This window comes from Uloborus diversus, chromosome 3 (genome assembly GCF_026930045.1).
Source record: "Uloborus diversus isolate 005 chromosome 3, Udiv.v.3.1, whole genome shotgun sequence".
Lineage (NCBI taxonomy): Eukaryota > Metazoa > Arthropoda > Arachnida > Araneae > Uloboridae > Uloborus > Uloborus diversus.
This window is the reverse complement of record NC_072733.1, coordinates 142,162,082-142,177,413: the sequence shown is the minus strand read 5'-3', so window position 1 is coordinate 142,177,413 and position 15,332 is coordinate 142,162,082. Positions and strand designations below refer to the sequence as shown.

Genomic DNA, 15,332 nt, shown 5'->3' with positions numbered 1-15,332 from the left:
TTTGCTGCTGCAAAGAAACCTAGATCTTGCTTAGTGAAATTTAGTTGACATTTTCTTATTATTCTTTTTTTTTTTTGAATTATATTCAATACATTTTTAAGTGAATAATTTTAACTTGAGAAGCAGAAAAAAAATGCGAGTTTCATGGAACCCTTGATTGAATATAACTTAAGAAAAAACAATGAAGTTCATTTAAAATTAATTCAGCTTGTGCACCAAAAAAGTTAGGGGTCAGAGGAGACGCGGGGAGGGGGGTGTTGCCCTTAAAGTGAAGTTATTTTTCGAACAATTCTGTTATATTACTTTATGTTAACATCATTATTGAGTCACATTATTGAGTTATCACAAAAAACGGAGCAGAAGGCAGCAGTAGACTCCCTTCTTTCAATTCTAAGTTCTATTTCAATCTTTAAGGAAAAATATCATGAGTAAAATATAAAAACACTTTTATGAAGTTAATTGTTTGTTTAAACACATAAATTCATCAATTCTAGCATTTTTCAATCAATCGTTAATTTTGAATTTAGAAAAGTGGAGAGCCTTTTTGCTTTTGAAAGCGAGGGTGCAGTTGCCCCCCCCCCCCCCACCTCCGTTTGAACTGCTAAAAGGCCTGAATATAGTATTGCTAGTGCATAGCTCATTCAAACACCAAAAAATTTACTGTCACATGACACCACGAGAATGCAAGTGATTAAACAAGTTTGAACAAAAGCAGCTTAAATATTTCTGAACTTTTTTTAAAAAAAATTGTACTGAATTATACGTAATATGTAATCTTCAAAACAACTTACAGTTAAGATGCTAAGGCTACTTTTAAATATTTGATTAGGAAATATTGCATAAAAAAACTTATTAACATTAACAATTGCCGGTTTCCAGGAGTGCCCCTAAACCGCCACGATCAATGGCGCAGATTCCCCCCCCCCCCCAAATAATAATAATAATAATAATTTCGCAATCATATTGGATTAAACATAGGTTTTTTGAGCCTTTACTTTCCACTTAAATTCATATACTCTGCATCTCGCTTTTAGTGAATCAATTTAATAAAAAAAAAAAACTTAAAAACAGAAAAATCAAGAATTAAATTTGCATGAGATAAATGCCTTGCAAGCTGAAAAAATGAACAACTTTCATTTATAACAACAATTACAAATACTAGCAATACTATTTCACAATTAAAAAAAAACACACACACACAATGAACTAAAAACATTTTTTTTTCTTTTTAAGTGCATGTTATGTCAAAAAAAAAAAAAAAAAAAAATCCTATCATGACTTCGTTCGTAGAAATAGATATTGAAAGAATAAACTTAATGCAATAATGAAATGATTATCAAATAGTACTTATTCAAGCTGAACAAAAATCTGTTTTTGGAATCCCAAATTTCCGATTGAGTCGCTGAAAACGTTATCAAGTCAAATTTTATAATGGGACAGAAATTAATAAGACAAAGCAATCTACCAGATGTGTGAGATTTACTGTCTCGGCGGAATGTGTAATTTATGTATCCCAACTAAAATAATGACAACATTGAAATTGTCAGGGTCGTCGCCAGGTCAAAAAAACGAGAGAAGAATGGGATTTTGAATTTAGTCAGGGGTCTCCAACCTATGACCTGTGAATAGATTTTTTTTCAGCGGAAGCTTACACGCTGGAAAAAAAACGCTTAATTTAAAAAGAAAAACCAAAAAAAAAAAGAAGGAAAAAACCACAGGCATATGGGGGGGGGGAAGGCGCTGACTAGACTATCTGAACAAAAATACTGTTGTAATATCGGTCCATCTTGTCTCGCAAACCTTTCTAAGTGACCCTTGAGTGAAAAGGATTGAAGACCCCCGAGTTTTGCGACACCTTATTTACCTTTTTTTACTGAATAAATAAATACAGAGATAGTGGATTCAACTTCTGGGTTTAGAGGGAGTCGTTACTAGCTCTAAGCAATATGAGGCAGGGAGAATCAAAAGGATATAAGTTCCACAATGAAAAATTTGAAAATAATCAGTACAAATGGTACGAGAGCCACTCCTCTGTTTTATGGCATGAGATGATACCAATAGATCTGGTGCGTGCTGCTATACAGCATGATTTAGATAAGAATTTCGATGAAAACTTATCTAGGATCTGAACATTAAACTTGAAATTCTGAAAAGTCCCCTAACATCCCTCTGCTTTTCGCTGTGTCACATGATCCTTATCGTAAATATAACATTCACTTTGAAAAGGGGATCCGGGGGATTCTCCCCCACGAATTTTTCGAAATTGTAGTTTTAAAACGGCAGTTTTAGGCGATCTTTGGTAAAATTAAGAGGAATAGAGGTTGGGTGGGGCCCTTCCTGGCAATTTTTCGAAATTGAAACTTAAAAAATGTAATTTTAGATAACCTTAGAATATGGTAAAGAGATGGGAGGGGGTTCTCCTCTAAACCTTTTTAAAAATTTAATTAAAAAAAACGCAGTATTATACCATCTTTGTAGATGTAAGGAAAGATTATATTTTTGGGTGCGCCCCTGGAAAATTTTAGAAATTGAAGTCGTAAAAATCGAAGTCATCTTTGGCAGTTTTCCGTAATTGAAAGCTCTAAATTGCAGTTGTATCTTACCTTTGATGACATTAGGAAAAGGAGTTTTCAGAAGAGAAAATTTAGAAATTTTTCGAATTATTAGCCCTGAAAACTAAATCAAAGATTATCTTTAATGATGGTGAGGGTTATAGATTGGTGGAGAGAGGTAAATTTTAGAGAAGGTTAGAGATTATCTTTAATGATAGTGAGGGAGATTGGAATGAGAGACTCCTGTGGAATTTTTTTCACTTGTAGCTTTAAAGACGCAATTTTGGTAGATCTTTAATGTTACTGGAAGGAATGACTCGGTGGTCCTCAACCAACAATTTTTCGGAGCTAAAACTCTAAAAATGCTATTTTAGATGGTCATTGATAATGTTATGGAGAGGGAAGGGAGGTTGGGGGCTCTCCTTTAAAACATTTTCAGAATTGTAGTTCTAGAAACACAGTTTTATACTTTTATTGATATTTGGAACAAGGAGATTTTAGGGCTCACACCCGGAAAATTTTTTAAATTGATGTCGCATAAGCGCAAGCGTTAGCAGCTTTTGCAAAGTTTGGGGACATGCAGTTTTCCGAAATTGAAGCTCCACAATTGCAATTGTAGCCTAATTTCAATGACGTGGGGGAAGGAGTTTTAGTTAATTCTCCCCCGGAAATGTTTCGAAAATGTGGCTCTGAAAACCAAGTTTAAGACTATCTTTAATGATGTTGCAACTTCGGTGAGCACCAGTAATTTTTAATTTGTTCTTAGAAGGGAGTAGGAAGATGGAGGCAAATGTTCTATGGTAGAAGTCCCTAAACTTTTTTGAGTCGAAGCAACTTTTTTAAAATTCCTCGCGGGTACCCTTCCTACCTTAGGTAAAGTTAAAAAGAATCGTATGTAAGGAGTAAAAACAAAAAAATAGTGAAACACCTGTCATGACTGGAAAAAGAATGGTATTGCTGAATTATTTTAACAGGTTGTACTGCTACAAGACACACAAAAGACTCACCAAACACCAACGATAAAATGAGAGATTAATGTGTAAAAAAAGACCCGCAAATGACTGCATATTTTCTCATATAGTGGAAACAAACTCAATGACATTGACTAGCAGATTCATGGGATTAGAGGCTTTAGCCCCTTCTCAAATTAAATCATATGTCATTTTCACTGGCGTTTTCTCGCATTCATGCGATAATTTTAATGTTTGCCTGTATTATAATTCAAATTGTATCATATAAAAGGCATTTAAATAAATGAACCCATATTGAATTCTTACAAGGGAGATAAGAGGGCCATAACCAGTTCCCATAAAGTAACAAAACAATATTTATGCGATAGTACACGTGTATATAAGCACAAGTAAGGCTGGATATGGGAGGGGTACAAATGTGGTGCTCTAGCGCGGATTTAAAATCGGGTCAGGGCCACCCTTCAACAAACTAAAAAAAACCCCAAATTTGCGTTTTTTATCCTCGAAGTTCGGAAAATTTCCTGGGAAGAGCTCCCGATCTCCATAACCTTTCCTAATGCCCCCAAAGACAACTTATAAAATTCTTTTGGCGACTTCAATGACAAAAGATTTTCAAGGGCTTGCCGCTTACACACTCCTTTAACCCTAACTTGGTCAAACGTAAAATGGCTTTTAAAGACCTCAGTTTCAAATGATTTCCAGTCCGTTTATTTTCGAACAACCACCCCTCTCTTTCTCCTGCCAACCCTATACACTAATTCCACTAAAATTAGCGAAGAGTACATTTTCAGACTTTCAGTTTTGAAAAATTTTCGAGGGAATATGCCCCTGCCGGAAGGTGTACAATTGGGGGAGAGTCCAGTCCCCTCAGTTCTAAGGCACACCCCTCCCCAAGAGCAAGAACCACCAAAATAAGACTAAAAACCCTCCGAACTTTGAATCTTGTCTTTATCTGGTCAAAGATAACGTAAAATGCATTTTTAGGCCTTTTATTTCGAAAAAATTCCAAAGGAGGGTTCGTAAACTCCTCACTCCTTTCCTAATGCTACTAGATAGCTTGAAACTGTATATGTGTAATGTGTATATACGTAATGTTTGAAACTAGCTGCCCCCCCCCCCTCTTTCAAAAAATGTTTGACTGTGACCTTGCAAGGTATGGGATTCCTAACAATTGATGGAAAAGAGCGCACTGCAACGAATGTTATTTTTAACGATCTCATTGAACGTCCTATTTTTTTTCATCACACGTGTGCGATGTATTCGATACGAACGGAATAACAGTCCAAATAGAAATTTCGTTTATAACAAGTATTTCAAGCATAGTCATTATTGGTGTTTCATTTTAAAGACCGAAACTCTCATGTCTCTTGCACGCATGAATTGACCCATTTCTCTTGCAAATAAAAGCTTTTTCGTTGATTTTTGTCTCAAGTTTATCATTTGCAAAAATAACATGCTTGAAACCAGATGCGGACTGAGTCTTCTAGTGCCAACGACAACGCACAGATTCGAGGGCGCACAAGAACCGAAGGTGCATAGATTTGAGAGCACTAAAAATTAAAAAAAAAACCGAAAGTGCTCAGGTTCAAGGGGGTAAAAAATCCAAGGGCGTACAGATTGGAGGATGCAAAAAAAAAAAAACAAACAAACAAACAAAAAAAAAAAACTGAAGGCGGTCAAGTTTGAGGTGCTAAAAACAGAAGACAAAAAACGACGTTGCTCAGGATCATAGGCGTAAAAAACAGAGTTCGAAGGAGAAAAAAAAACAAGGTGTACAAGCGGGGGGGGGGGGCGTGCACCTGCTCGCGGGTCGATGGACCGGTGGACAACACTCCGCCTCTGCTTGATACTGGTTTGTCAGAACTTTAAAGAGAAACTCTGACTAAAAACTTAAGCTGCTTTTACAGGTTGACAGTGTGATAATCTGCTGCTTATTTCTTCCATGCATTTTGGGACTGGAGAATGGAAAATTGTTAATAAATTAAAGGGTCGTGTTTTCGACTTTTAGTATCAACTGCGAGGGGAGGGGGCTAGAGCATGCCATTGCTCTTGTAAGTCCATTTCATTAACCTAACAGTGCTGCCATCTAGTCGTTTGTTGCGTATAGCTTCTGAAATGTTTGGGAATTAGTTATTTGATTTCTTGGTCAAAGTTTTTTTATTATGAGAAAAGTGTTTCGGATGTAAAACCTAGTGTTCAATTTTTTTCAAAAGTTTAACAAAAAAAAAATTAAAATAAACTTAAAGGTTCACACACGCATCAAAAAAGAACGTGTTTCAAAAAATTGGCATTACGTATTTTTAAAAAGATAGATTTCTGAAAAATCAAAACTATATTTACCTTAAAAACTATACAGGAATGGTAACGGACATTTAATGAAAACAAAAAACATGAAGCAATTTTCAAGAGAAGGACTTGTTTTTTTTTTTTTTTTTAAATTTATATTTTACATTGCAAAATCATTTTTTACCATATTTTAACTACCCGGATCTCACTGTTAAACACGTCTCAATCACTCAAACTATTACTAAACCTATAGATCTGTTTTAAAAATCCAGGGTTGGAGCCTCTGGATCATTCTCAGGCCCTGGGTAGAAAAACCCTTTTTTAAAAATTCATTTCGATTTTTCTCTTCTTAATTCTAGATTATGTGACACTACTTACACAATATGAGGAGGGTCAAAACAAAATTCAGGGGCGCCCTTGCAACAAAAATTTAAAGATTGATGAACTGATCCCGATACCTGAAATTTCGAGTGAAATTTCGACTGACGTCACGCACAACTTCAAAAGCTTGTAAAATTTTTGAATCTTTCATCAAACTCCAGATCACACATATTTTTTCTAGATACTGTATTCTGGACTGGTTTTCAGTATGGTGGTAGGAGGGACACCCTGCGATAGGGTTCAACCAAATACCATTGGTTCAACTATGACGTTTGAGCGGAATTGGTAAAGCTTGTGTTTTTCTTCAAGATCTCGATGGATTTTGAATTTTGGATTTTTGGATTTTGGGGATTTTCTTAGAAATTCTTGGGTTCGATTGTTGAAAATGATACGATAAAAGATAACGCATAATATTTGTTGCTAGAATTCGACTAAAATTTAATGTTTTGGCTAAGCAGTCTAGAATAGAGGCTTCTTTTATGCACTTCGCTGTAACTATATACAAAGATTGTCTTCGAAAGAAACTATATATATATATATATATATATATATATATATATATATATATATATATATATATATATATATATATATATATATATATAAATATAAAGGATGGGCCGAAAAAAATCGAACTTTTGCAGAGCACTTAGCTTTAGTGCGAAAAATTTGTGATACCCTAACACTAATACTGTGCAAAGTTTCGTGACTCTGAATTAGTGTCTTCTGTTCTGGCAAGAGACTTGAATTTTTGAGATTTTTAGAAAAACATCAAATAAATAGAAAATTTACAAAATATTTTAAATTCCGCTGAACTTTAAGTCTTTGTGAAGTAACTTTTTAACTTCACAACAGAAACTTCTGCTTAAAATTTTAAGCCAGTGAGTTAATTTTTTCTGCTCTGGCAAGAGGCCGGAATTTTGAGAATTTTACATAAAATTCCGTAAATACTAGTGACACATTACAAAGTAACTACATACCTAATACGCTGCAAATACTAAGAGTTTTTAATCACATCAACGACATCAATCCACCCCTTGAACCAGGTCCGTCCTTTAAAGTTTAGGGGGGGGGGTCACACTGGAGGGGGTCTGTGAAGCTTTTGCTCCAATTGAAGATTCCAGCTTTTAGTTCAGTGAATTGAAAATATTTTGAAATATGTATCAGATACAACAGACAACAACAATCAAATATTTAAACCACGTAACTTCCTCATCATTTTCCCCGCATAAACAACGAAATAAAAGCCGATTTCAGTTCAAGACGTGCCCGTTATTTTTTTTTTCCTGGAGGGGTTGGGGATAAAGGGCGTGAACTCAATGAAATTTTATCAAAAAAAAAAAAAAGTAAGGGGGCCCTTGACCCCCTTCACCCTAACCCCTTAAAGGAGGGACCTGGTTTAAGGGATGGTCTTATGCCGTTGATGTGATTAAAAATTTGAAGTATTGCAGGGTATTAGGGATGTAGCTATTTTATAAAGTGTCACTCGTATTTATGGAATTTCATGTAACATTCGCAAAATTCAGACCTCTCGCCAGAGCAGAAAAAATTAACTCACAGGCTTGAAAATTTTTCGCAATAATTTGTGTTAGGAAATTAAAAAATTACCGTTCTAAGGATTAAAGTTCAGCGGAATTTAAAATATTTTGTAACTTATCTCTTTATTTGATATTTTTCTGAAAATCTCAAAAACTAAAGTCTCTTGCCAGAGCAGAAGACATTAGTCACGAAATTTTGCACAGTAATTAGTGTTAGGGAGTCACAAATTTTCCGCACTAAGGGCTAAGCGCTCTGCAAAAATTCGATTTTTTTGGCCCACCCGAATATATATATATATATATATATATATATATATATATATATATATATATATATATATATATATATATATATATATATATATATATATATATATATATATATATATATATATATATATATATATATATATTAGGACTCGACCGATGCATCGGCCTGGCCGATGCATCGGCGCCGATGGTTTAACAATTTAGCCATCGGCATCGGCGGCCGCTGCTAACTTGCAGGAAACATCGGCCCATCGGCCGTAAAAAACATCGAAAAGTCGATGGAATTGGCCGATGTTTTTGAAGAAAAAAGGACCTATGCTGTTTTACTTTTTAATACTTTTTAATAGTAAAGGGAGTCATTGTTTTCATATAGAATTGTTTACTTAAATTTCAGTATGACACCTCTATCAGTCACCCCTGAAAGAGTTTTTAATACTGCAATCTGAGGTACCAAACAAGTTAATTATTGCGTTGTTTCTTGCAGCTGGATGTACGTATGTATCTCTCATAAGTTATAACTCAAAAATAGTAAGCTGTAGAAGGATAAATTTTCGCATGTGGGGTGTGCGCACGTTCCAGTTGTGAAATTCACTTTTTGTTTTCGATCGGGTGTTCTAAAAAGCCTATTTACACATTTTTGTTGCTGTTAATTACTTATTTGAATGCTAAACTAATATATCGTCTCAGACTGACGATCATTCGGTGATATATTGCCGAATTGGAGACCATGGAAATAAATATGAGATGGCGAAACCGGTTTTGTTTCATTTTGTTAGATTCCAGTTGAAACGACGGTAATTTTTAATTTTTCGATACTTGTAATATGAATCACAGTAATGCAGTCTTTTCTGTATTGCTTCGGCGGAGCTACAAGTTTGAGGCCCGTCGAAATACATTTTGGGGCCCTATTTCTCTATCACAGAAATTGTAAAACATTTATCAGAAGCATTTTTGTTACTCCTGCGGTGTCCCTATGAATATGAGGCCTCTCGCGCAATTGCAACATTTGCTATATTTAAATCCGCCACTGCACGTCAAAACAAACTCGGGTGCAAGTTTTGAAAGGTTTTTTCTGCTCAATGTTTATGATTATTTTGAACTATTTTTTTACGACTATCTTTTTAATTTCCGAGAGCACTAGCGTGCCTCTCCTCCCACTCCCTCAATTTCTGAAATTAAACTCTAGTTGTACTTCTGAGTTGTTTAAAACTAATACCATTCATAAAATTAGAGATTTTTTTTTCTTCAAACTTTATCTATTGCTTTGAAAGAATTTAGAACATTAATGTAAGAAATTAATTAAAGACGTTTTGAATGATGACATAATTCGGAAATTAAAGGGACTTTTGAATTTTTTCTTCAGAAGTGATGAAGTAGATTCAGAAACTCTTCCGAGGCGTTGGTGGTAGTGGTCCTGTACTAAAACGAGCTGACGTGTGCATCACATGACTTCTTTTTACACCAACTTAATGTTATTTCCCCATTATTGGCAATTTTAATGTGATTCAATAATTAACTCTCTAAATATCACCAACAGTGGCCAAATTGAAACCAGATTTTAAAAAAAAATAAATATTTTTTAAATCGCCAAATTTGTCGCCTAGTTGGTTACAAAACTTGGTGATCAAAAGAGTGGCCATATATCGTCAAGTGTCCGCTAAATTATAACACCACTTGAGTTTGCATCGAAATTAACAATGATTTTCCCCCAAAAAAGGGACAAAAGCCCCCTTTAAAAACACCCGATTGCAACAAAAAGGAGAGGTGCACAACTAGACCTCACTAAGAGTCTACGTACCAAATTTCAACTTTCTAGGACATATCGTTCTTGAGTTATGCGACATACATACGCACATACGCACATACGTACATACGGACGTCACGGGAAAATTCGTTGTAATTAACTCGGGGATTGTCAAAATGGATATTTCGGCGGTCTATACGTTCTTAGGCACTTATCCGCGTGTGGTCGGGTTGAAAAAAGAAAAAACTCAACATTCATTCAAGGGTGAGCAAAATGGAAATTAAGGCCGATTTTTGAGTGAAATTTTTTTCGCGAATACAATACTTCCTTTTTTGTAAAAGGAAGTAAAAATGAGCCGAAGTGTGAGTTACTCCAAAATCAGGAGGGTGCCCCCCCCCCAACCTTCCCTCGTCGTTTCAAGCATTTCTTAAATATTTAGCGGTTATTTATTTTAGTCAAGAAATGTCATTTTGCGTATTTCTCATACTTGTTTCACTTATGTTTCGTCATGCGCCATCTTTCTTGCATCATTAATAACAATCGATTTTTTTTATTGTGAGTAACTATTTTTATGTATTTATATAAAATCAATGAATAAGATATTTTCGTTTTTTATAGAAAAGTTTTAAGGATTTTCTATTATGCAATTTTTTAAATTTCAGAATTTTATTGCTAAATTTAAATTGTAAAAAAATTATTTTGAGAACCTCGTTCTTTTCATGGCTATTTCTTTTTTCAGCAAAATTTATGTCACTGTTATAGTTTTTATGAAAAATGCAAACTTTTCTATTCATAAATTTTAAATAAGAATAAAAATATTCCTATTTTGATTTAATATTGTAATTTATCTGTTACCTTTTTTGTTTAATTTGATGACTAAAAAAGTCTACGTGCAATCTTTCCACTTTAATTCCGTAATTAGTTGACGGTTTCATAGTTTTATTCTTATTTTTTTAATGATTAAACAACATAATGTAGTGTTTTCTAACTATGTTTAATGTACCTAAATCCATACATTATTACAATCAGGCTTGGAGTAATCGCCGATTACGTAATCGTAATCTGCGTAATCGATTACATTTTTGTGTAATTGTAATCATAATCTGTCAATGGGACACTCGTAATCTTGTAATCGTAATTTTAATCAAGTGTTTCTTGCATAATAGTAATTGTAATCTAAGTTTAGATAATCGTAATTTTGTACCATAATCGTGTAATCTCGACTTGCTGAAAGTGAAAACTTTCAAGTTGCGTTTCTACAATGCTATGCAGACGATGGGATCTGGACTGAGGAAAAAATAAGACTTCAATAGAAACGTACAAAGGACTCAGGTGTCATTGACAGGAACGCGTCCCCAAGTTGTAATGGTCATCAATTTTCCTTTTCATCTGTGAATGACAGACAAACAAGCCCTCCTTGGAAAGAGAGCAATATCAACAGTGCTGTACGAACACATGTTTTCGTTCCGACAAAGTTCTATAAAAACAGTTTTATGCCTTTGGTGTTTTTTTTTTTTTTTACTTTCATTGGCGGAAGAGGAGGAATTTTGTCAAAAGAAGAGCGAATTTGGATTTGCACTTCAGTGCTCATTCACACGCACTATCTTAGCGGTTCTTTGATTTTTGTGATGACATCACTCTGGTAAGTGATTTTTCAAAATATTTTCACATCTAATTTAATCTTAAATTTATGCTTTATATTTCAATGCTGATACTTTTTAATAGGTATATAAGAGAAAAAGTTTGCATTTAAAGATTTTAAAAACATTTGTTTTAACCTTTGTAAAAACATTTGTTTTTGAAACTGAGATATAAAATATCATTATAAAATGCTTATGCATGTGGGGGAAAAAATAATGCCTGGAAATCATAGCAAAACTTATTATACTAATTTTTACTTTTTAAAGTGCTTTCCAATTATATTGCTTTAAGAGTTTTCAAGCACCATCTTGAGGACCTCCTGACCAAAAATTTGCAATACTCTAATACGACAGTAAAAAAGCTGTTGTCAGCACTAACTTCTAGAATGAGTCACTATGAAGAATCGGAAGCATTTCAAGTGGCTTCATTTTTAGACCCAAGGCTCAAATGCAACTGGTACGATTCAAGCACAAAAAATAAAATAAAAGAAATTATCAAGGAAGAAATAATGTCTAACAAAGACTGTCATAACATTTGCACTGAATCAGAAGATAAGGACACAAAAGATGTGTCACCAAAACAGCCTGAAAAAAAAAGGAAATTGTTCGCATTTAAAAAAAAAACAGCCAGCACTTACAAAAATAATAATTCCTTAACACAGGAGAAAATCGAAAGCGAAATAAATGCGTGTGAAACTAGCGTACCAAATGGGCATAATATTGTTCCCCTAGAATACTAGGGATCCAATATTCATGTATACCCATTACTGAGCAAAATTGCTCCCAAGTACTTGTCAGTTTGTGCATCATCTGCACCTGTTGAGCGGTTATTCAGTATTGCCTGAAAGTTTTATACCTCACAGAGAATGAGGATGAAACATGATACATTTAAAGCATTGGTATTATTAAAATGCAATAGAAAATTGTCTTGATTGCAGTATTTATTTTAAACATTTATTTTCTTATCATTTATTTATACTATTTGAATATATTTTAATACTATGCATGTTTTGCAAAATTTAATACATAGGGGTTTTTTTTTTCAAAAAATAGGTTGAATTAAATAATATTATAGCAAATTGTAGAGAATAGAATGTAGAAATATAGTACATAAATTTTAGAAACTGTATTGGTTGTATGAAAAATAATAATGAAAATTTAAATCATGTACAAAATGCATTCTAATGTGGCAAGTCATTTGGATATGGGACACCTAATTACCTGTGCAGGATATATGGTCAAAATAGTTATGTAGCATTTAAAAGCACAATCAAAAATCATAATTTTTTAACTATGACATTGTTGCCGCAAAATAATAATGAGAATAATATAGTATATGTGTGCATGTATTTTCCTCTCACGAGTCTGTAATCGTAATCAAAATCGTAATCGGCTCATCGTAATTGTAATCGATTACATTTTTGACATAATCTAATCGTTGCTGTAATCGTAATTACGTTTTGGCAGATAATTATAATCGTAATCATAATCGTAATCGATTACATTTTCTCGTAATCAACTCCAAGCCTGATTACAATATTACTGAAATCTTAGTTATATGTTCAATTAAAAAAAAAAAAAAAATCAATTGGTTATTAAACAGTCTGTTTGTTTTTCTTCCTTTTTTCTTTCTTTCTTTCTTTCTTTTTTTTTTTTTTTTTTTTTGACTGTTGTTCTTTCGCTTTCATCATACAGCAGTCAAAAAAGGAGAAGCATAACTACACTCTACACAGATTGTACGTAGTACGATCGAAAAGTTCGGGGACAAGCTGTATAAAACCTTACCCAGACTAGTTTACATTGCCGAAGCACATCCACCTTCAAACGGTCACCTTGAGGGACTATGTACTTCTGCCAGTGTTCATATAACTTTTGGAAACACGCCTGGAAGCCATTTTTTGCTACCTTCTATGATGCAGCTTTATCTTCTCCTGGCGGAAGAAAGCGGCGTCCATGCAAATGTTTTTTTTTGCTGGGAACAGGTAAAAGTCACATGGAGCTAACTCCGACGAAATGTTATTTTATTTGTTTGTCATATCAGAGTATTGACCAATCAAACCGTGCATCCTCAACATGCAAGTTGCCTTCTTTCCCACGTTGAAGTTAAAGCAGCAGCGCAAGAGGCCTTACAGGAGGTTGCAAAAAATGGCAGCCACGAGTGCTTCTAAAAGCTATACGAACGTTGGCGGAAGTGCATAGTCGTTCTAGCTAATGAATTTGCAGATAGATGTGCTTTGGTAATGTGAACTATTCAGGGTAAGGTTTTATACAACTTGTCCTCGAATTTTTAGATCATCTACGTACGTATGAGTTTTCAACTTACTATTTCATAACGTTTTTGAGTGACGTAATTTTACGCGCATGAAGACATCACAAGAGAATTTGCAATAATTAGCTGAGGAGGCGTTCAAAATGGATATTTCGGTCATCTATATATTCTTAGGTACATATGCATGTACAGATGTGCCGAAAAAACTTGTGAAGTATAAATTAGGTAATCGTAAAATAGAAATTTAGGTCGAAATCTGATTTATTTATTTATTTATTTTTTTATGGTGATTACAATTCTTTATTCGTAGAAAGGAAGTAAAGTGAAATGAATCAATGATCCTTTAAATCCCTGACAAACTTATCAATTTATTGCTGTTTGATTTTTTTTTTGCCATCGGCCAAAGGCATCGGCCATCGGCAATCGGCCATTTGGAGGAAAACAATCGGCCATCGGCCATCGGCCATCTTTGAACAATCGGCCAACAATCGGCATCGGCCCATCGGCCAAAAAATGCCATCGGTCGAGCCCTAATATATATATATATATATATATATATATATATATATATATATATGCATATTATTTATTTATATAGTTTCTACTTAAACGGTTTTTACGATCAATAATCAACCAAAAACAATAGTATCAATTTCAAAAATATGGAATTTTTTTAGAATTATTAGGTACATGATCTTGTGCTTTCTGGTCCAGATGTTATGAATTTTAGGAGACTAACTTTGGGTTTTACGAAAAACATGAACGGAAAAATCAATTATTATTATCGGTTTTTTACCTTTTTCTTATTCGAAATAAAGTATATTCTTCTTCGTTCCCTTTTAGTATTTCTCATTAAAAAAGCAATTAATAAAAACTATTTTTTAAAAACTTGTTTTTTAATTTTATAAGTAAAAAACAATATTTTCCGCTTATTTTTCAAACTTCGTTTCAGAGGTTACGTAGAATTTGAGTCATAACTACCTTTTTCTTTAAGTTAATCGGAAATTTAGTTTTAATCTTTATCCAGAAAGCACTAAAATTTGCTTTAAAGGATTTGGTAAATTTGCTGACTGCTAGCTACTAGATGGCAGCATTATCGATAAATTCCGAAGTTTAATTTTCGGCTGGGACTAGGAATATGACGTCAGACTTCCTTGTAATGCTTTTTAAACCTTCGTGATGAAAGAATTTGTCCAATTTTTTTTTCTTTGTTGATAAAAAAAAATTCTTTGTCCGAAGCTAAGAACGCTAATCAATCGCACTGAGGTGTCGCTGAAATTTCCTGGAAAGCATCAAATGAAGGGGCGGTTTAAAACAGAACTTAAATTCTAACAACAATACAAATGCAGAACTTATGTAGTTTATATTCATGTTCATCCATAATTAGTTTGAAATTCTATCATATCTAAAAAAAGAAAAAAAAAACTAAAGGAGATGAGTAGCCATGAGCATGTGGCCGTAAGAGGGGGGCACTGAGGGCCATCTGCTCTCCCTATACAAGAGAACATCTGACTCCCACACTCTTCCCAAATGTCACAGAAGATAATTTGAAACTGCAATATCAGAGCTCAATTTCGCAAAATTTCCGGGGCAGGGAAAAATAACTGCTTTTTCTAAACTTAACTGACCGAAAATAGCACAAAATGCGTTTTTAAGGTGAGAAGAGTACTATATAATTTTA

The 15,332-nt window shown here is 33.8% G+C and overlaps 1 protein-coding gene across 1 annotated transcript in view; it reads right to left on the bottom strand.

Annotated features, from left to right (window-relative positions):
* Positions 1 to 326: 326 nt before the first annotated feature.
* LOC129218966 (uncharacterized) overlaps positions 327 to 15,332 on the bottom strand; it is a 165,227-nt gene continuing 150,221 nt past the window's right edge. Inside the window, exon 3 of the mRNA XM_054853286.1 lies at positions 327 to 407. Within this exon, the coding sequence (XP_054709261.1) occupies positions 327 to 407 (81 nt within the window). The remainder of the gene's footprint in view (positions 408 to 15,332) is intronic.